This window comes from Oncorhynchus mykiss, chromosome 15 (genome assembly GCF_013265735.2).
Source record: "Oncorhynchus mykiss isolate Arlee chromosome 15, USDA_OmykA_1.1, whole genome shotgun sequence".
NCBI lineage: Eukaryota > Metazoa > Chordata > Actinopteri > Salmoniformes > Salmonidae > Oncorhynchus > Oncorhynchus mykiss.
In genome coordinates, this window is record NC_048579.1 from 70572580 (window position 1) to 70592876 (window position 20297).

The following is a 20297-nucleotide window of genomic DNA, read 5'->3' on the forward strand; positions in this document are numbered from 1 at the left end:
GGCGGAGGGATACATCCGAGGTGAGGATTAACAGATTTACTCCTGTGTACACCTGTGTCACGGCTGGGGTCCGCTCTTATATATATATATATATATATATATTCGAACCCATGGCTGTGACATGCGTTCTCTACATCATTTTTTGAGGCGACTCTAGCACCGTAGAGGATTGGAGTGATCCAAATAGCTCACATAACCGTGGTTACATGCATAACTTTCGTTATATTTGACTATATTGGATCCCTCCAATATATTGGTATACCTGACCAGCCTGCGGCGAAATCCCAGTGCGGGACCGAGACGCAGGGGCCGTCAATGTGGAAGGGGAGGCCAGGACCGCTGAACCAACCGCAGAGGGAGGTGCCACATTTACCTGATAGTACTTAGCAAAACGTGCATGAGGACAAAGCAGACAAAGAGCTGGTCTGTTGTTCTAACTGACCGTGTCCCCTCCACATAGGCAGCCAGTGCCCTCACAGGGCACAACATGCCGGAGGGAGGCCCAGAATCCCCCGCCACTGCCGGGGGGTCGTAAGCAGACAGGATAAAAGTTATGTTCACATGCCTGTCTGATAGAACCTTCGGGAGGAATAAAGGGTTGGGGCGGTGAGATGTACTTCTCCCCCCTGGGTCCATCCAGTAGCACTCAGAACTTACTGAAAGAGCATGGAGCTCACCCACCCTCTTCATGGTAGTAATCGCTACCAAGAAGCCACCTTCATAGAGAGGTGTTTCAGGTAGGCAGACTCCAACGGTTTGAAAGGCAGAATTGGATGAGTGCCAAGACCACATCCAGATCGCAGCTCGCCATTGAGCGGGTCCGTGCTGGACGCAGGCGATCTAAAGGACTCTCAAACCATGAGAAACAAGATTTTCTGGTCTGATGAAACCAAGATTGAACTCTTTGGCCTGAATCCCAAGCGTCACGCCTGGAAAAAACCTAGCACCATCCCTACAGTGAAGCATGGTGGCAGCATCATGCTGTTGGGATGTTTTTCAGCAGCAGGGACTGGGAGACTAGTCAGGATCAAGGAAAATATGTTTAGAGCAAAGTACAGAGAGATCCTTGATGAAAACCTGCTCAGGACCGCAGACTGGGAAAGGTTCACCTTCCAACAGGACAACGACCCTAAGCACACAGCCAAGACAATGCAGGAGTGGGTTCGGGATAAGTTTCTGAAAGTCCTTGAGTGGTCCAGCCAGAACCCAGACTTGAACCAGATACATCATTTTTGGAGTATCCTGAAAATAGCTGTGGAGCGACTCTCCACATCCAACCTGACAGAGCTTGAGAGGATCTGCAGAGAAGAACGGGAGAAACTCCCCAAATACAGGTGTGTCAAGCTTGTAGCGTCATACCCAAGAAGACTCGAGGCTGTAATCACTGCTAAAGGTGCTTCAACAAAGTACTGAGTACAGGGTCTGAATACTTATGTAAATATGATATCGTTTTTTTTTTTTTTATATATATATATTTGCAAACATTTCTAAAAAACTGTTTTTTGCTTTGTCATTATGGGGTATTGTGTTTAGATTAGAGGGGGAAAAACATTTTTTTTAAATAAAGCTGTAATGTAACAAAATGTCAAGGGGTCTAAATACTTTTCAAATGCACTGTACGTCAACAATGGACTAATGAAACAAATACCAAAATATATGTTTTTGGGTGGATTTGTCCATCAAGTAAATTCAGTTGCCCATTGGTCATTTAGATTCTCTTTACAAATGACTTACAATCAATACTTGCAGCCGACTCTACACAACATTTTAGATGATCTATTCAAAATATCCACTTAACTAATCTGACGGACCTAGTTATTAAATCTATCCAAAAGAAAAATAAAAAAAAACATTCAACAACTGATATGCAAATGTACAACAGTAACTCAATTTTCATTGAGGGAGTGAGTGAGTTGGTGAGCCTTGAGGCATCGAATTTGGGTGAAAGATTCCCCACATTCCCCACATACATGCTTCTCTGTATGGGTTTTCTGGTGCCTTTTCATATGATGAGAAAATCTGAAACGTTTGTCACAAACGCTGCATGAAAATGGCTTCTCTCCTGTGTGAAGTCGTTGGTGTGATTTCAGGTAACCTGACTGGATGAAGGACTTTCCACAGTCTTGACATTTGTATGGTCTCTCACCAGTATGGTATCTTTCATGCAACCTCCTTTCATTTGCTGTGATGAAGGTTTTTTCGCAATAGGAGCATGGAAATGGTCTTTCTCCTGTGTGAGTGAGTTCGTGTCTTTTTAATGACACTGCTTTGTAAAACTGCTTTCCACAGACTGTACAGGTAAATCTCACCCCCTCGTGAACTTGATCAATGTGTGTATTCAGCTGAATCTTTGTCCGATAAGTCATGTCACACTGCGAACAAGAAAAGGGTTTCTCCTCTGAGTGAGTCCCCATATGCACCGACAGTTCAGAAGCGGCCCTGTAGCTCTTTCCACATTGCCAGCACAGGAACGGCTTTTCTCCTGTGTGCTTCCTACTGTGTATTGTTAGAGAATTGGCTGTTCTGAATTTTTCTGGACAAACAGAACACTGGTACAGGTACTCTCCCGAGTGAACCCTCTCATGGATGACAAGGTACGATAACTGAGTGAAGGTTTTCTCACATTGAGAGCAGGGGTATGGTCCTGTGAATTTATGTTGATGCAGATAATGTTCTCTCAGACGCCCCAACAGGGTAAAGGTCTTCTCACACATGGTACACTGGATTTCTTTGTGCATCAGCTTGTGTCTGTCAAAGGCAATGGAGTTTGGGTATATCCTTCCACAATCAGAGCAATAGAATGGATTGTGAATTCGTTTGTGTGTTCTTAGGGAGGATGAGCCTTTGAATTCCTTGTCGCATTCATCACATTTGAATACCACCTTTCTTTCTTCCTCCTTGCATTCTGCCCTTGTGTCATCAGTGGCTAGCAGTTCACCAGCCTCCTCTGGAGTAGCATCCTCTTGTTGCTGGTCCACCAACTTAGATGCTTCTTCTTGGTTCACCTTCAGACAGATATCCCTCTGGTGTTTCTTTAAACCATGCATGTACTTGAAGCGCTGTTCACAATTGCCACATTGATAAGGACGCTCATCTGAATGGGATCTCATATGAATAGCCATTCCTGAAGCACGGTTAAAAATCTTCCCACACACAGTGCATGGTTTGGGTTCTTTGAGAGTCGGCACTGAAGTAGCAGCTGTGATGAGGGTCCCAGTGTCGTTTTCCTTGGTAGTGAGAGGACTGCTGCAACCTTCGGTTTTAACTTCCGCTTGTTGCTGGTCCACACTCTGACCCAAGTCTTCTAGGATGCCCTCGTGGCCAAGGATTTCCTGATGTTTCTTCAAGGTATCTTTGTACTTAAAACTTCTCTCACAAATAGCACAATGAAAGGGACGCTCCTTTGAGTGAGATTTCAAGTGCCTTTCCATGTCTGAGGTACGAGTCAAAATCCTACCACAGACACAACAGGTTTTTGAGTCGGACAGCCCTTTGTGAGATGGTTGCGGGTTTTCATCAGTGCCAAGAGACCCAGTGCTACCCATTGATTGGGATTCATCTTTCTCTGGCTGCGGTTTCCCCTTCTGTTGTGACAAGTTTTGACCAACCTGACCTAAATCTTCCTGGTTCACTTTCTTACACAAATCTCTCTGGTGCCTCTTCAAATCATATGAATACTTGAATCTCTTATCACAATTTACACACCAAAATGGATGCTCTTTTGAGTGGGATCTCATGTGCCTGGCCATGTCTGAAGTACGAGTGAAAAACCTCCTACACAAAGAGCATGTTTTGGTGTCCAGAGGTCTTTTCTGTGTTAGCCCTGATGGAGAGAGCGTCTTAAGGGGTGATGTGTTCGGAGATTTGCTAGTTGAGGGTTGTGGGATCTCTTCTTTATTTTCCCAATCAACCAAAGTTGAGAGGTTATTTTCACAAACTCCTTGCTGGTGTCTCTTCAGATCATAAAGATCCTTGAAGCCTATTGCACATTTGAGGCACTTAAACCTATGATCATGATCTTGAGTGTGGCTTCGCTGGTGCCTTCTAAAGGACGTGGCACGAGCAAAAGTCCTCCCACAGTCGGGGCATGTCTTCCTGAACGGGCCTCTTTTGCATGACTTCCTCAGGGAGGTGTGCACCTTGGAGGAGGATGGCTGTTGGATTGCCCGCTCGGAAGAATCCGTTTTACATGGTTTTTGTACTTTTGACCGTATTTTCTTGATCTGCAGCCTCTTGCTTTGTTTTGAGGTTTGAACATGAATTCCGGTGACAGCTTGATTGTCCGTTTCCACACTTACAGGCTTCCTATTCATAGCAAGCTCCTTCTCAGTAAATGCGTCTCTTTGATCTTCATCTGGTGCAAGTAGTCCTCCATTTTTCTCTATTGTACCCTCCACCAACCCTTTTCCTTCCACTCTAGCCAAACATTCTGATTGTGAATCTACTTCTGTGGCAGTCACCACACGTACATGTGGAGGGAGAGACAGAGAGGAGAGGATGTAGTCACCAAAGGATGATGGAGTTTCTTTTTGTGCAAGGGGGAGACAAAAGACAGGTTGAACTGAATTAATATATTTTCTGCAACAGTGTTTGACCAACGTCATACATGTCAACTACATTTCCACAATCTTATATAATTGTTATTTATTTATTTAATTTCAGTTTCATATTCCATTTGGTGCCCAACCCATGACTTACAAGACACTATTCATCAAGCACTTGTGCAAAAAAACACAACAACAAAATGACATTTTACACAATTCATATTTGCATCATGTACAACTAGCTTATACTTCAAATATTTGCAATTTTGGCACAGCCAATCCAAGCAACAACAAAAAAAAGTGTTTTTTTGTCACATACACCAGATAGGTGTAGTGAAATGTGTTGTTTTACATGGTCAGCCATAGTAATACAGCACCCCTGGAGAAAATGAGGGTTGAGTGCCTTGCTCAAGTGCAAAGACAGATTTTCACCTTGTCGGCTCAGATATTTGAACCAGGAACCTCTCGGTTACTGGCCCAACGCTCTAGGCTACCTGCTATGGATCCTCTGAGTCTGTACGATACTCACCGATGGAATCCAAATGTCCACGTTTTCTGTGGTACTGGAGCAGGGTCCTCAATTGTTTGGGGTCAGGTACAAACTGTACACATTTCTCCAGGGCAGAGGGGACAGCATTTAACAAGGAGGCAGTCTTGAGAGAGAGGAGCATGGTTTCAAAGCATTAACAACTGCATACTCATGTCCAACACAGTTTTTTAAACATGAAAATATTATTGATTATTACTTGGTATTCTTTACTTCTATTTCCCCAAGCTGATTAGATTAAGGTGTTATTCATTCTTATTACCTGTTCAAGGTCTGGTATGGGAAGTAACTTCTCAAGTCTGGAAAGGAATTCTAACATCAGCATCTGTATTGCAGTGTCATACTTGGGCCCAAATTCCACAGGGAAGACGTCCTAGGAGAGAATAAATTAATGTAATAATTAATGTCAATAATTAGCCTAGTATTTGCCTTTTGTAACCTAGACCAGCAAACTTTTTGGCTCAAGGGCCACATCGGGGTTTCAAAATTCCGAGGGCCACACAGCTTTTGTTAGTCAAGATAAGGGCAGTTATCTGAAATTATATAGGTCCATTATTATTTCTACATACTTTCTATTTGGTTTCATGTGTTAAAATGTAGCCTGGAGTTATTTTTTTATCCAAAATAATCATGGGACTGGATAGGGAAGTCAAGCAGAAAGAGGTGGTCACTTCCCTACCATATAAGAGCAACACAAACCTGGTAGAAGTTCTCCCTTTCACTTGGGTCTTTCAGCAGAGATTCAACCAGCTCCACAAACTTTGATTCAGATAATTCCACCTCAGCATCACCTGACTGCAACAAAACATGCACAACAGTTAAATAATCACATTTAACAACTCAATGACACAACATTTAGAGTGACATAGGCCTCTGCTCCCTCCCAGAAAGATACTCACCTCTGCTTCTCCAGTGGATATGAGGCTTCGGATCCTGGCCAGGTGTTGCTGAATGTCTTGGTCTGCTGTCTGCTCAGTGCGACACAACTCCAGAACCATCTAAAATTACAGATGACCAGTCAGGAGTAGAGCAAAGGTCAACCACACGCTTCATAGGCATTGCTCTGTTCTCATTGGGACACATTTGGAGAAAATGATAGCTAGCCTAGCTAAGGGCCAACGGCAGTATTTGAGAAACCAGTGTCAGGGTCTTTATCTCAATCAATGTTTAACAGCTGGCTGTTTTAGGCTAGAGTCAACAATATTGTTGTCAGAGAGTAACCTCGCATGATCTTGTTGCATGTTTCTTTTTCCCCATTCTGAACCCAATCTCTTACCCTTGCTCGAAGCCCCAGAATGAGTTGGGCCCTCTGACTGCAACTCAAAAGCTCTGGCACAATGTCTGTCACCGTGGTGACAAACTCCTCCAGCATCCCATAATCTTGAACGTCTCCTCGCTGAACCACTTGCCACATGGCTGCAGAGACAAGCCGCAGTGGTGGAATGAAGAGACGCAGAGAGGGAAGAAGAAGAGGGGGACCTAAAAATAAGGATATGAGCCGCAATAATGATTGAAATAATACTGAACTGATATTGAAAGTTAGAGATGGTTAAAAAAACATTTCAAATATTTCCTCAAGGTTCCTGATTTAACTTGTAAGACAAAATGAAACCAATGGAATTGCCCCAAACGTGGAAACTGCATTCATATGAACTAATCAAGCGCACCAGATTAGTTCCAAATATTGAGGTCCCTATCTAGCAACTAATTTGGTTAAAGGGAAAAAAACATAACATGCTTGCCAAGGTAATTGTACATCTAAATAGGCTATCCCTTAAAAAAACAGTAGATGATTCAGAAGTACTAGTCCTCCCGCTTCTAGCGTACTTAAAAGATCGAGACATACGGAAATTTAGCGAGGATACGCCATGTTGAACATCAAGCACACCAAGTCTAGTGAAAACAAATCCGCAATACCATTTTCGCTGGGATTTTGACATTGCATCTCGTCCTCATACAAAAGTATTCACGCACGAAGCTTGAAAATTAGCTAAGTGTTTGTTATAAAGACGGTTTCCAAAGTTAAAAGGCTTACAACAGTTTTAAAACCTAACCGTCGGTAGCATTGAGTGTGACACTGAACGTAGTCCGTTCAATTTCCGGTTGCGTTTGCACCCCCCAGAATAAAAGTCCTCGTGAATTGAGTTAAAATTCGGAATAGATTTTTTAAAGAAAGTCATCTTTTTCAGGAAGTTCGGTTATTGACTTGGTGTGCCAACTAAAAATAATTATTACAATAGTTAGCAATCCCCTTGTATAATCATAAAACATATTTAGAAACTCACCTGCAAGTGTGTAAATCCCAGAGTCTGGCATGGCTCAATAATGTGTCCCTAAATGTGAGGGTCAACAATGTGCAACAATAAAACACAGCCTAAAAAGATGACTTTGAAACCATGTACAGTACACCATAAACTATGTGGATCACATGATGTGCATTGAAATCGAGATTGCCCTCTTTCTCCATCTCCTCATGTGTAACCTACTAGATGGATTTACCCCTGTCATGCTCCTTCCACAAACAGCAAACTGGAAAAAAGCCCACACCATAATCAATGACCATTCCCATATTCTCTACACTTCATTGGAACTGATGCCCCCTGGGATGTGCTTGCTGCCCTTAAAAGCAGTGTTATGTGGGCTTGTATGAGTGGTAAGGCTGAAGCAACCGTCTGCAGACGAAAATTTGAGGAGTGAAGTCAGGGGAGGTGAATCTGCTACAGTTTAAAGTCTGACATTGATGTGGTTTTCTATCAGCAAGGCTCCATGCAACATGGCAGTGTTGTCATTGTTTATAAAAGTAATTATTTGTGATGTCGAAATAAACATGTCTCCAACCCCCATATCACACACTGAAAATATGTGTGTACATTGTGCTATCAAGTTGTAGGCCCTCATTGTAAATACACATTTTTTCTTAACTGACTTGCCTAGTTAAATAAAGGATTACATTTTTTTTTTTTTAAGCATAAATTGAGGAGAGAGCCTCAAATATCACATTAATTTGTATATATCCACTGTATATGTTTGCCTTTGATGATGTTAAATGGCATTATGCTTATCTTTGTAATTCCGATAACTATTTTATTAACATTATTATTCTCTTGGCCAAATATTCCTCAAACCTGTTAAACTTAAAAAGTTGGAAAATATATTAGAACTCATTAACATGTCGGTTAAAGTCTCATAGCCTTGTCACATCTAAAGATGTCTTGGTGTTGAATTTTTGAACATTTTATTGTATACACAGGAATGTCCCAGTATTGATGTGTAATATTGCTATTATTGTTGCAATAAAAAATGTAAAATAATTATAATTATATCCATGCGGCTAAAATGCTACCTGATGGTCTTTGGTTCCGTTCGCATTTGTCAAACAAAAACACTCTAATGATCGGTTGACAATTCCCTTACAAAAATGTTCCATGCTAGTACTATGGTACTTCATTCATATCATGGTACTACTATGGTACTTTCACTTACACCATGATATTGTCTGAATTATGGAAATGTACCATGGTTTTAGCCTTGAAGTATGATGTTACTACCATGGTACTGCTATTGTACCTAAATATTACCATGGTATTGCCTCATTTATACCATGGTATAGATGTGGCTCATGGAAATACCCTGGTGTTAAACCGCATTATACATTCTACCATGGTAATGCACAATTATGATGAATGGTACCAAAAAATGATATATGGTACTATCTTTATTAAGTGTGCGTTACCATGGTATAATGGCTATATAATGCATTAAATAAATAAACCCCCCAATGTGAAAAGAGGTTGGTTGGCCTTTAAATTGATGAATTGATATACCAGTATGGGCACGTTTCTTATAAAGTCAGAGGGAGGCTACTTGTTGGTCCTAGTTTTCTGAAACATCAAAGAAAAAGGAAAATAGTTGCTGTGGAAAAAGCTGTAATACTTTATGTATTAATAGTACCGTATTTTGCTCATGTTTGGGTTCCCTGTGTTGCCAACCTGAAATGTGGGAGAAAGTGAGATATATGGTAGCCTGATCTTTGGCATTTTGTAATAATTTAGTATTTATAGTCAAGGGGCGTTGTGCTTGTTTCAGCCCGCAGAGTCCGCCGCTCGCTCTACTGGTTGCTTCACGCGCTCTCCCACAGAGGCTCTCGCGCTAGATTGACTAGTTAAAACTGATGAGGCACCAGATAAACGAAATATTTTTAACGTTATCATCACGGTGAGCAAGTTGTAAACCGTAGGATAGGAAACCACAAGTTAAACGGATTGTAGTGATATAACTGTTGTTATTTTATGTTTTGATAGTTTAATACATTTATAAAATCCCGTTAACATAGAAATCGGCTAAAGTTCGCTCCAGTCCAGCTAGCCTGTCGTAGTCATGGCGACAGGATCAACGAACGTTCTTGCAGAGTAACAAAATGAAACATTGTAGGGATATGGTGAGAATCTATTAAATAATATGATAATTAATACCTTTTAAAAACATGTTTTTTTAGTATGTTGGCTATTTAGAATAGTATAAGAGTAGCCAATTCAGTTGAATGAGAGCAAACTGAAAAATGTATTGAAGAGATAAGTTAGTTTACGGTTTCCGACTCCTGTCATTCTTCTCACCATACTCTATCCAGCTCCCAAGGTTTAAGAGGGTACACTACTAGACCATGTGTGTTGTGGTTTTTCACTATGAGCTAAAGGGGTTTAAGAGGGTACTAGGTTTACGCTTAGCCATTTCAGAGCTACTATAGTAGTAAATGTTGCATTATGCGAGTATCATAAATTACTTCGATTTTGGTCATATTACCCGGAAAACGGTGGGGCACAGACCATCATAATTCACTGTAAACAACTACCATGCTTTTGTTTTACAACATGCTACTAGTACAAAAACCAAAAACCATGGTACGTACTGGTTGGAAAAAAAACTGATAGTACATTTTTTAAGGAAATCAGTGCCTCCCACAACGCAGGCGATGAGGAGCTGGTGAGGAGCAACTGCAGAAAATTGGAAGTCGACTGCAGTCAAAACTTCGTGACTTTTGATCACATGTTGTTGTAAAGTTCATGCAGTCCACGGAACATGTTTATCCCCACAATGCAAGTTTGAAAGGTTGGTCACTGATTTAACAAACGTGATCCACTCGGAACATCCATGGTGTTGCATTTGGTTATGAGTATGTCATTTGTGCTGTTCGTGTATGCTGTCATGTTGCTGACTCACGTGCCCAAAATAATTGCCATGCGGAGACCGTTTTAGTGGTTTAAAGAAGGCCTGAGTAAGGATAACAGGTCATAAATATTCCAAACTTGGATGAATTATTTCTCCATGAAGCTTTTGGATAAAAATATAAAATAGCCAATATGCCCGAAAAAATACCCTTCCTCCCAAAGGACCTTTCTATGGATTAGCCTTCCAGTTAAATCAAGTCATTAATACGTTTGTTCCAGTGTCACTGGGACATTTGAGGACCAGCGATGCTGACCTGAATGATACAAATATGACTGATACAAAATTCAACCAACGCTTGCAGAAATGTATGAAGTGAATCTGTGCAAGATATGAATGTGAATACACACGTTTTTAAATCAGATATTTTCATGTCCTCCTTTATTATTACTATTGTCAGAAAATGCAATGTTGTAGTTATTTGAGAATAACAGTTTACATTACAATTTATCTATTGAAATTATATAGGGAATTATGAATAAAAGATTAAATGAACAACAAACAAAAAATCTATTACAAGCAAAAGGTGTTAAACCAGTGTTTTTTAATATATATATATATATTTATATTACAGTACACAACAAGAACTCAAATGCCAGAGTGGTAATGCTTTTGACTCCGGTCCACATATACCTGGTGACGAGGGTTCAAACTCCTTCTCTGCCCTTCTGTCTGTGCCCCTACTTTCCTTCTACCTCACTACTTTCCCTGCTGTACCGTCTTAAAATTAAGAAAAAATAAAAAGGAACATCAGAGTTCCGAAAAAAAAAATGTCTATTTTAATTCCCAGGGTGAGTGCATAGGTGTTCAGTCAGGCACTTTTTTTGAGCGAAAGCTAACCCACATTCTCCACACACATGTGGCTTATTTTTTCTTGTATGGGTTCGCTCGTGTTTTAACCTATGATAAGACAATCTGAAACTTTTATCACAAAAGCTACATGCAAATGGCTTCTCTCCTGTGTGAAGACGTCGGTGAGATTTCAGATAACCTGACTGAATGAAAGACTTTCCACAGTCTTGACATTTGTATGGTCTCTCACCAGTATGGTATCTTTCATGCAGCCTTTTTTCATTGGCAGTGATGAAGGTTTTTGTGCAATAGGAGCATGGAAATGGTCTTTCTCCTGTGTGAGTGAGTTCGTGTCTTTTTAATGACACTGCTTTGTAAAACTGCTTTCCACAGATAGTACAAGGGTATCTCACCCCCTCATGAACTTGTTCAATGTGTGAATTCAGCTGAAGTTTTGTTCTGTAGGACATGTCACACTGCGAACAGGAAAATGGTCTCTCCTCTGAGTGGGTCCCCATATGCACCGACAGTTCTCCAGCAGCCTTGAAGCTCTTTCCACATTGCCAGCACAGGAACGGCTTTTCTCCTGTGTGCTTCCTACTGTGTATTGTTAGAGAATTTGCTGAATTAAACTTTGCTTGACAAACAGAGCACTGGTACAGGTACTCTCCTGAATGAACCCTCTCATGGATGACAAGGTACGATAACTGAGTGAAGGTTTTCTCACATTGAGAGCAGGGGTATGGGCCTGTGAATTTATGTTGATGCAGATAGTGTTCTCTCAGACGCCCCAACAGGGTAAAGGTCTTCTCACACATGGTACACTGGATTTCCTTGTGCTGCATCAGCTTGTGTCTGTCAAAGGCAATGGAGTTTGGGAGGACCCTTCCACAATCAGAGCAATAGAATGGGTTGTGAATTCGCTTATGTGTCCTTAGGGATGATGAACCTTTGAAGTCCTTCCCACAATCATCACATTTGAAGACCACCTTTCTTTTTTCACATTGGAAGACCACCTTTCTTTTTTCCTCTTTGCATGAACTTTCCTGGTGTTGCTTCAAATTACAGATGTCATCGAAACACTTTCCACATTTTTTACACCAGTGAACCAGTTGTAGTCGACTGGTAGATGTCTCTGGGGTATCAGCCTTAACAGCCACCAGTTCACAAGACTCCTCCTCTTGGTGCTGGTCTACCATCTGAGAGGACTCTTCTCGGTTCACCTTACAGATATATCTCTGGTGTTGATTCAAACTTTGCTTGTACTTAAAACGCTGCTCACAGTTGACACATTGGTAAGGACGCTCTTCGGAATGGGATCTCATATGAGTAGCTAAATGAGAAGCACAGTCCAAAATCTTCCCACACACAGTGCATGGGTGTTCTTTGGCAGTTGGCGCTGGAGTAAAAGCCTTGATAAGGAGCTCAGTGTCGTTTTCCTTGGTAGTGAGAGGGCTGATGCAACTCTCTGTGTTAACTTCCACTTGATGGTCCACACTCAGATCAAAGTCTTCTAGGATGCCCTCGTGTCCAAGGATTTCCTGATGTTTCTTCAAAGAGTCTTTGTACTTAAAGCTTCTCTCACAAATAGCACAATGAAAGGGACGTGCCTTTGAGTGAGATTTCAAGTGCCTTTCCATCTGTGAGGTACAAGTCAAAATCTTACCACAGACATAACAGGTTTTGGAATCTACCTGGGTTCGATTCTCTGCAGTGGCAAGAAAGACCTTCTCTGGTTCCAGGCCACTCTTTTGTTGTGCCATGTTCTGACCAACATCCTGACACAAATCTCCCTGGGTCACTTTCTGACACAATTCTCCCTGATGTTTTCTAAAATCGTATGAATACTTGAATCTCTTACCACAATTGTCACACCTAAATGGACGCTCTTTTGAGTGGGAGCTCATGTGCCTCACCAAGCTTGATGTACGAGTAAAAAACCTCCCACACACAGAGCATGTGTTAGTGGCTGTGATAGTGTCCAGAGTTCCTTGATGAGATGGCCCTGGTGGACAGGGAGTCTTGAGGAGTGATGGGATCTGAGGTTTGCTAGTTGAGGGTTGTGGGATCTCTTCCTCATTTTTATCTTCATGCAACATGTTTAGCTCCTTTTCACAAACTCGCTTCTGGTGTCTCTTCAGACTTTGACCATCCGAGAATAATTTTTCACATTGGTGGCACTTAAACTTGAGATTTTCACTGTGGGTTAGCTGATGCCTTTTCATGGCTGCAACCCGAGTGAATGTCTTTCCACACACTTCACATGCCTTATTGAATGGGCCTCTTCTGCATGAATTCTTTGGGGAAGGACACACCTTGGAGGATGATGGCTGTCTGTTTGCAAGCCCAGTTTTTTTAGGTTTTCTACCTTTTGAACACATTTCCTTAATCTGCAGCCTTTTGCTTCGTTTTAATTGTGATGGTCTGAGTAAATTCAAGCCAGTGACAGCTTGATTGTCATTTTCCCCAACGGCAGACTCCATGTCCATACCGTAATCTGGCTCAGTAATTATGAATCTTCTAACTTCATCTGCTGGGACTAGTACATCGATTTCCTTTGTCCGATTCTCCAACAACTCTCTTGCTTTCATTCCCTCCAAATTCATGCCTTCTGATTGTGTATCTGAGTCTACATCTGGGGCAGTCACCACTCGCACGTATGGAGGAAGAGACAGAGAGGAGAGGATGAAGTCACCAAAGGACGATGGAGTTCCTTTTGATGCAAAAGAGGGAGACAATGACAAAAAAAGTTCCACTGTGAATTCACTTTTTTTGCAACAGTAGTTGACTAACATCATACATGCAAATTATGTAAACGCCTCAAATATAAACTTTTACCGATAAAAGTCACATTTGTTCTACTTGACACATCATTCAAGTAATAAGGCCGAGGGCGTGTGGTACATTTAAGCATAAGGCAGAGGGGGTGTGGTATATGGCCAATATACCACGGCTAAGGGCTGTCGCTAAGCACGACGCAATGTGGAGTGCCTGTATACAGCCCTTAGCAGTAGTATATTGGCCATACACCCCAAAAAAGGTGCCTTATTGCTAATATAAACTGGTTACCAACGTAATTAGAGCAGTAAACAAGTATTTATACATCATACCTGTGGCAAATTGTTTGATATACACATGGCTGAAATTCGGTATCAACCAATCAGCATCCAAGACCCAAACTACCCCATTTATAATTGCAATTTTGGCACAACCAATCTAGAACACTGTATGATACTTACGGATGGAGTCCAAATGTCCAAGTTTTCTGTGGTACTGGAGCAGGGTCCTCAATTGTATGGGGTCAGGTACAAACTGTACACATTTCTCCAGGGCAGAGGGGACAGCACTTAACAAGGAGGCAGTCTTGAGAGAGAGGAGCATGGTTTAAAATCATTAACCCACGACAAACTCATGTCACACTGAGTTTCTTTGTTTAAAAGTGAAAAATATTACTGATTGGTATTCTTGACATCTAATTCCCCAAGCTAATTAGATAAAGGTGTTATTCATTCTTATTACCTGTTCAAGGTCTGGTATGGGAAGTAACTTCTCAAGTCTGGAAAGGAATTCTAACATCAGCATCTGTATTGCAGTGTCATACTTGGGCCCAAATTCCACAGGGAACACGTCCTAGGAGAGAATAAATTAACCTAAAATGCCAATAATACCTATATTTATATTGGTTTGAAACAATATAAAACTAGGCCACTAAAACCTAGACCAGCAAAGCTTTTATACTTTCCCACCATATAAGAGCAAAACAAACCTGGTAAAAGTTCTCCCTTTCACTTGGGTCTTTCAGCAGAGATTCAACCAGCTCTACAAAGTTTGATTCAGATAATTCCACCTCTGCATCACTTGACTGCAACAAAACACACACAACAATTAAATAATCACATTTAACAACTCAATGACACAACATTTAGAGTGACATAGGCCTCTGCTCCCTCCCAGAAAGATACTCACCTCTGCTTCCCCAGTGGATATGAGGCTTCGGATCCTGTCCAGGTGTTGCTGAATGTCTTGGTCTGCTGTCTGCTCAGTGCGACACAACTCCAGAACCATCTAAAATTACAGATGACCAGTCAGGAGTAGAGCAAAGGTCAACCACGCGCTTCGTAGGCATTGCTCTGTTCTCATTGGGACATGATAGCTAGCCTAGCTAAGGGCCAATGGCAGTATTTGAGAAACCAGTGTCAGGGTCTTCATCTCAGCCAATGTTTAACAGCTGGGTGGTTTATGCTAGAGTCAACAATATTGTTGTCGGAGACTAACCTCAATGATTGTGTTGCATGTTTATTTTCCCCATTCTGAACCCAATCTCTTACCCTTGCTCGAAGCCCCAGAATGAGTTGGGCCCTCTGACTGCAACTCAAAAGCTCTGGCACAATGTCGGTCAACGTGGTGACAAACTCCTCCAGTATCCCATAATCTTGAACATCTCCTCGCTGAACCACTTGCCACATGGCTGCAGAGACAAGCCGCAGTGGTGGAATGAAGAGACGCAGAGAGGGAAGAAGAAGAGGGGGACCTAAAAAAAAAATAGGAAAATAATTTGTAAATAAAGCCACCCAGATGTCTTGCTAGCTAAGAAGTTATCCCATTGCACTGTACAGTCACCTTGACCAGATGTATACATTCATAGATCCTAGGTATAGTTAGAAGGGGAGGTCTAAATGCTATACTAAACAAAAATATAAAAACATACAATTTCAATGATTTCACTGAGTTATAATTCATTTAAGAAAATTAGTCGATTTAAATAAATTCATTAGGTTCTAATTTATGGATTTCACATGACTGGGCAGGGTCGCAGCCATGGGTGGGCATAGGCCCACCCAATTGGAAGCAATTTCCAGCCAATCAGAATTAGTTTCTCTCCACAAAAGGGCTTTATTACAGACATAAAAACTTCTGTTTCATCAGCTGTCTGGGTGGCTGGTCTCAGATGATCCCGCAGATGAAGAAGCCGTGCAGTAGCAGAGAAAAAAAGTTTATGACTAGGGTGGCTGGAGTCTGACAATTTTTAGGGCCTTCCTCTGACAACGCCTCGTATAGAGGTCCTAGATGGCAGGAAGCTTTGCCCACGGTGATGTACTGGGCCGTACGCACTACCCTCTGTAGTGCCTTGCGGTTGGAGGCCGAATAGTTGCCATATCAGGCAGTGATTCAACCCATCAAGATGCTCTCGTGGTGCCGCTGTAAAACATTGAGGATGTGAGGACCCATGCCAAATCTTTTCAGTCTCCTGAGGGGGAATAGGTTTTGTCGTGCCCTCTTCACGACTGTCTTGATGTGCTTGGACCATGTTAGTGTGTTGGTGACGTGGATGCCAAGAAACTTCAAGCGCCTAACCTGCTCCACTACAACCCTGTCGCTGAGAATGGAGGCGTGCTTGGTCCTCCTTTTCCTGTAGTCCACAATCATCTCTTTTGTCTTGATCATGTTGAGGGAGAGGTTGTTGTCCTTGCGCCATACGGTCAGGTCTCTGACCTCCTCTCCATAGGCTGTCTGATCTTTGTCGGTAATCAGGCCTACCACTATTGTGTCATCAGCAATCATAATGACGGCGTTGGAGTCGTGCCTAGCCGTGCAGTCATGAGTGAACAGGGAGTACAGGAGGGGACTGAGCATGCACCCCTGAGGGGCCCCCGTGTTGAGGATCAGCGTGGCGGATGTGTTGTTACCTACCCATACCACTTGGGGGCAGCCCGTAAGGAAGTCCAGGATCCAGTTGCAGAGGGAGGTGTTTAGTCCCAGGGTCCCTAGTTTAGTGATGACCTTGGAAGGCACTATGGTGTTGAACGCTGAGCTGTAGTCAATGAATAGCACTCTCACATAGGTGTTCCTTTTGTCTAGGTGTGAACGGGCAGCTGGCGTGCAATAGAGATTGCATCATCTGTGGATCTATTGGTGCGGTATGCAAATTGGAGTGGGTCTAGGATTTCTTGGATTATGGTTTTGAATTGAGCCATGACCAGCCTTTCAAAGCATTTCATGGCTACAGACATGAGTGCTACAGGTCGGTAGTCATTTAGGCAGTTTACCTTAGTGATCTTGGGCACAGGGACTGCTTGAAACATGTTGGTATTACAGACTCAGTCAGGGAGAGGTTGAAAAATGTCAGTGAAGACACTTGCCAGTTGGTCAGCGCATGCTTGGAGTACACGTCCTGATAATCCGTCTGGCCCTGTGGCCTTGTGAATGTTTACCTGTTTAAAGGTATTACATCGGCTGCGGAGAGCGTGATCACACAGTCATCCAGAACAGCTGATGCGCTCATGCATGATTCAGTGTTACTTGCCTCGAAGCGAGCATAGAAGTTATTTAGCTCATCTGGCTGCTCTCGGCTGCGCTTCCCTTTGTAGTCTGTAATAGTTGGCAAGCCCTGACACATCCGACGAGCGTCGGAGCTGGTGTAGTACGATTTGATCTTAGTCCTGTATTGAAGCTTTGCCTGTTTGATGGTTCGGAGGGCATAGCGGGATTTCTCATAAGCTTCCGGGTTAGAGTCTCGCTCCTTGAAAGAGGCAGATCTACCCTTTAGCTCAGTGCCGTATGTTGCCTGTAATCCATGGCTTCTGGTTGGGGTATGTACGTGCAATCACTGTGGGTACGACGTCCTCGATTCACTTATTGATAAAGCCAGTGATGGATGTGGTGTACTCCTCAATGTCATCGGAAGAATACCAGAACATATTCCAGTCTGTGTTAGCAAAACAGTCCTGTAGCTTGGCATCTGCTTCACCTGGCCACTGTTTTATAGACCAAGTCACTGGTGCTTCCTGCTTTAATTTTTGCTTGTAATCAGGAATCAGGAGAATAGAATTATGGTCAGATTTGTCAAATGTAGGGCAAGGGAGAGGTTTGTACAAATCTCTGTGTGTGAAGTAAAGGTGGTCTAGATCCCCAACCCCCCCCCCCCCCCCCCCCCCCCCCCCCCCCCCCCCCCCCCCCCCCCCGGTTGCACATTTAACGTGCTGATGGGAAACAAATCAGTTTTACCTCATTTCTTTCCCTGCATTAAAGCCCCCGGCCAATAGGAGCGCCGCATCTGGATGAGCATTTTCCTTTTTGCTTATGGCGGTATACAGCTCATTGAGTGTGCTGTTAGTGCCAGCGTCTATGGTGGTACGTAGACAGCTACAAAAAATACAGATGAAAACTCTCTAGGTAGATAGTGTGGTCTACAGCTTATCATGAGATACTCTACCTCAGGTGAGCAGGTCAGATATCATGCATCAGCTGTTTACATATATGCATTGGCCCCCGCCCCGTGTCTTACCAGAGGCTGCTGTTCTAACCTGCCGATAGAGTGCATTACCCACCAGCTGTATGTTCTTAATGTCGTCATTCAGCCACGACTCAGTGAAACATAAGATATTCGTTTTTAATGTCCCGTTGGTAGGATATACGCGCTTTCAGTTCTTCTCATTTATTTTCCAGCAATTGAACGTTAGCTAGCAGGACAGAAGGTAAAGGCAAATTAGCCACTTGTCGCCTGATCCTCACAATGCACCCTGATATTTTTCCGCAAAAATCTCTGTTTCCAGAGAATGGCGGGGATCTGGGTCTGGTGTCTGTAGTATATCCCTCTTATCTGACTCATTTTAGAAAAACTCTATCTAATCTGAGGTGAGTAATCGCAGTTCTGATGTCCAGAAGCTCTTTTCGGTCATAAGAGACAGTAGCAGCAATATTATGTACAAAACAAGTTATGAAGAATGCGAAAAAAATGTTTTTGCATGATTGGTTAAGACCTGATAAGACAGCAGCCATCCCCTCCGGCGCCATCATCAGATGTCTTTGGCGGCGGCTTATGGTAGAGATATGAACATTCAATTGTCTGGCAACAGCTCTGGTGGACATTCCTGGAGTCCGCATGTCAATTGCACGCTCCCTCTCAACTTGAGACACCTGTGGCATTGTGTTGTGTGACAAAACTGAACATTTTGGAGTGGCCTTTTATTGTCCCCAGCACAAGGGGCACCTGTGTAATGATCATGCTGTTTAATCAGCTTCTTGATATGCCTCACCTGTAATGGGGACAGATTATCTTGGCAAAGAAGAAATGCTCATTAACAGGTATGCAAACAAATATGTGCACAACATTTTTGAGAAGTAAGCTTTTTGTGCATAAGGGACATTTCTGGGATCCTTTATTTCAGCTCATGAAACCAACACTATAACGTTACATGTTGCGTTAAAAGTTTTGTTCAGTATGAAAGGGACCCTTTGGACGTCCAACTCTGACGTCACCCCATTTAAATTGAAACGTAATAAAAAGTAAGGGTAAGGACGTCCCAAGGAGCCCAATCTCGGCATCTACATACAGTGCGGGGCTAAAGAAATTAATATGAGCCGCAACCCTGATTGAATTCTGAACAGATTCAAAGTTGAATTTAACATAAAACAGTGCTGCTTCAAATACATATTTAAAATATTTACTAAAAATGTAGCAGATTTCAAATAACAATGACACTTATGGTGATGCCCCAAACGTTCGAACTACATGCACAAGCCAACAACGCGCACCCGATTAGTTTCGAATATGTTTAAAAATACAGATTATTTATTTGGGGTAAAAACAATGCATTCTTGTCAAGGTAACGTTAGGTCTCTATGTCCTCCTACAATGCAACGCGTGCTGAATAACTACATATATCAAATCAATTATTATTAAACAGGCTATCCCTTACAAAACATAACAGTGGATGATTCTGAAATTCTAGTCCTCACATTCCTAACATGCTAAAAGAACAACAAATGCAAATCTAGCAAGGATACGCCATGTTGAACATCAAGCACACCAAGCCTAGTTAACAAAATCCACAATACCATTTTCGTCAGGATTCTCGTCCATCTCGTCCTCATACCATATTCACCCAAAAAACATAAAATGTTGCTAAGTGTGAGAGCTATGATTTCCTATGTTTAAAGGCTTGCAAGTTTTAAACGTTATCTTCAGTAGCAGTGTGACAGTGAATTTAGTCCGTTCAATTTCCGGTTGCGTTTACCGCCCACAAATTTCTGAATAACAAATCCCCGTGAAGTTGTACATTATTAGAAAGACATATTTGCCAGCAAATTCAGTTACTGACTTGGTTTGCCATATTGGAACTCTTACTATTGGTTAGCCATAACCTTTGATAATTATTACAATTAAGAAAATCCACCGGGAAGTGCGTAAA

The 20297-nt window shown here is 42.3% G+C and overlaps 2 protein-coding genes across 7 annotated transcripts; both read right to left on the reverse strand.

Annotated features, from left to right (window-relative positions):
* Positions 1-1523: 1523 nt before the first annotated feature.
* On the reverse strand, positions 1524-15962 carry LOC110490800 (zinc finger protein 14-like). Of its 6 annotated transcripts, none has more exons than XM_036945171.1 (7): positions 7377-7674; positions 6368-6570; positions 5991-6089; positions 5791-5886; positions 5354-5464; positions 5074-5197; positions 1524-4525 (listed from the first exon to the last, which is right to left on the reverse strand). In XM_036945171.1, the coding sequence occupies exons 1-7, from the start codon at positions 7405-7407 to the stop codon at positions 1887-1889; spliced, it is 3303 nt and encodes a 1100-aa protein (XP_036801066.1). In that variant the 5' UTR covers positions 7408-7674; the 3' UTR covers positions 1524-1886. The 6 variants fall into 6 exon arrangements, with proteins under 6 accessions (XP_036801066.1, XP_036801069.1, XP_036801068.1 ...); XM_036945174.1 differs by lacking the exon at positions 7377-7674 and adding an exon at positions 15638-15962 and having other exon boundaries at positions 1526-4525; XM_036945173.1 differs by lacking the exon at positions 7377-7674 and adding an exon at positions 7009-7207 and having other exon boundaries at positions 1526-4525; positions 6368-6507.
* LOC110490634 (zinc finger protein 585A) lies at positions 10679-20098 on the reverse strand. Its single transcript, XM_036945168.1, has 7 exons — positions 19945-20098; positions 15435-15637; positions 15073-15171; positions 14873-14968; positions 14626-14736; positions 14346-14469; positions 10679-13819 (listed from the first exon to the last, which is right to left on the reverse strand). The coding sequence occupies exons 1-7, from the start codon at positions 19967-19969 to the stop codon at positions 11094-11096; spliced, it is 3384 nt and encodes a 1127-aa protein (XP_036801063.1). The 5' UTR covers positions 19970-20098; the 3' UTR covers positions 10679-11093.
* Positions 20099-20297: the final 199 nt, after the last annotated feature.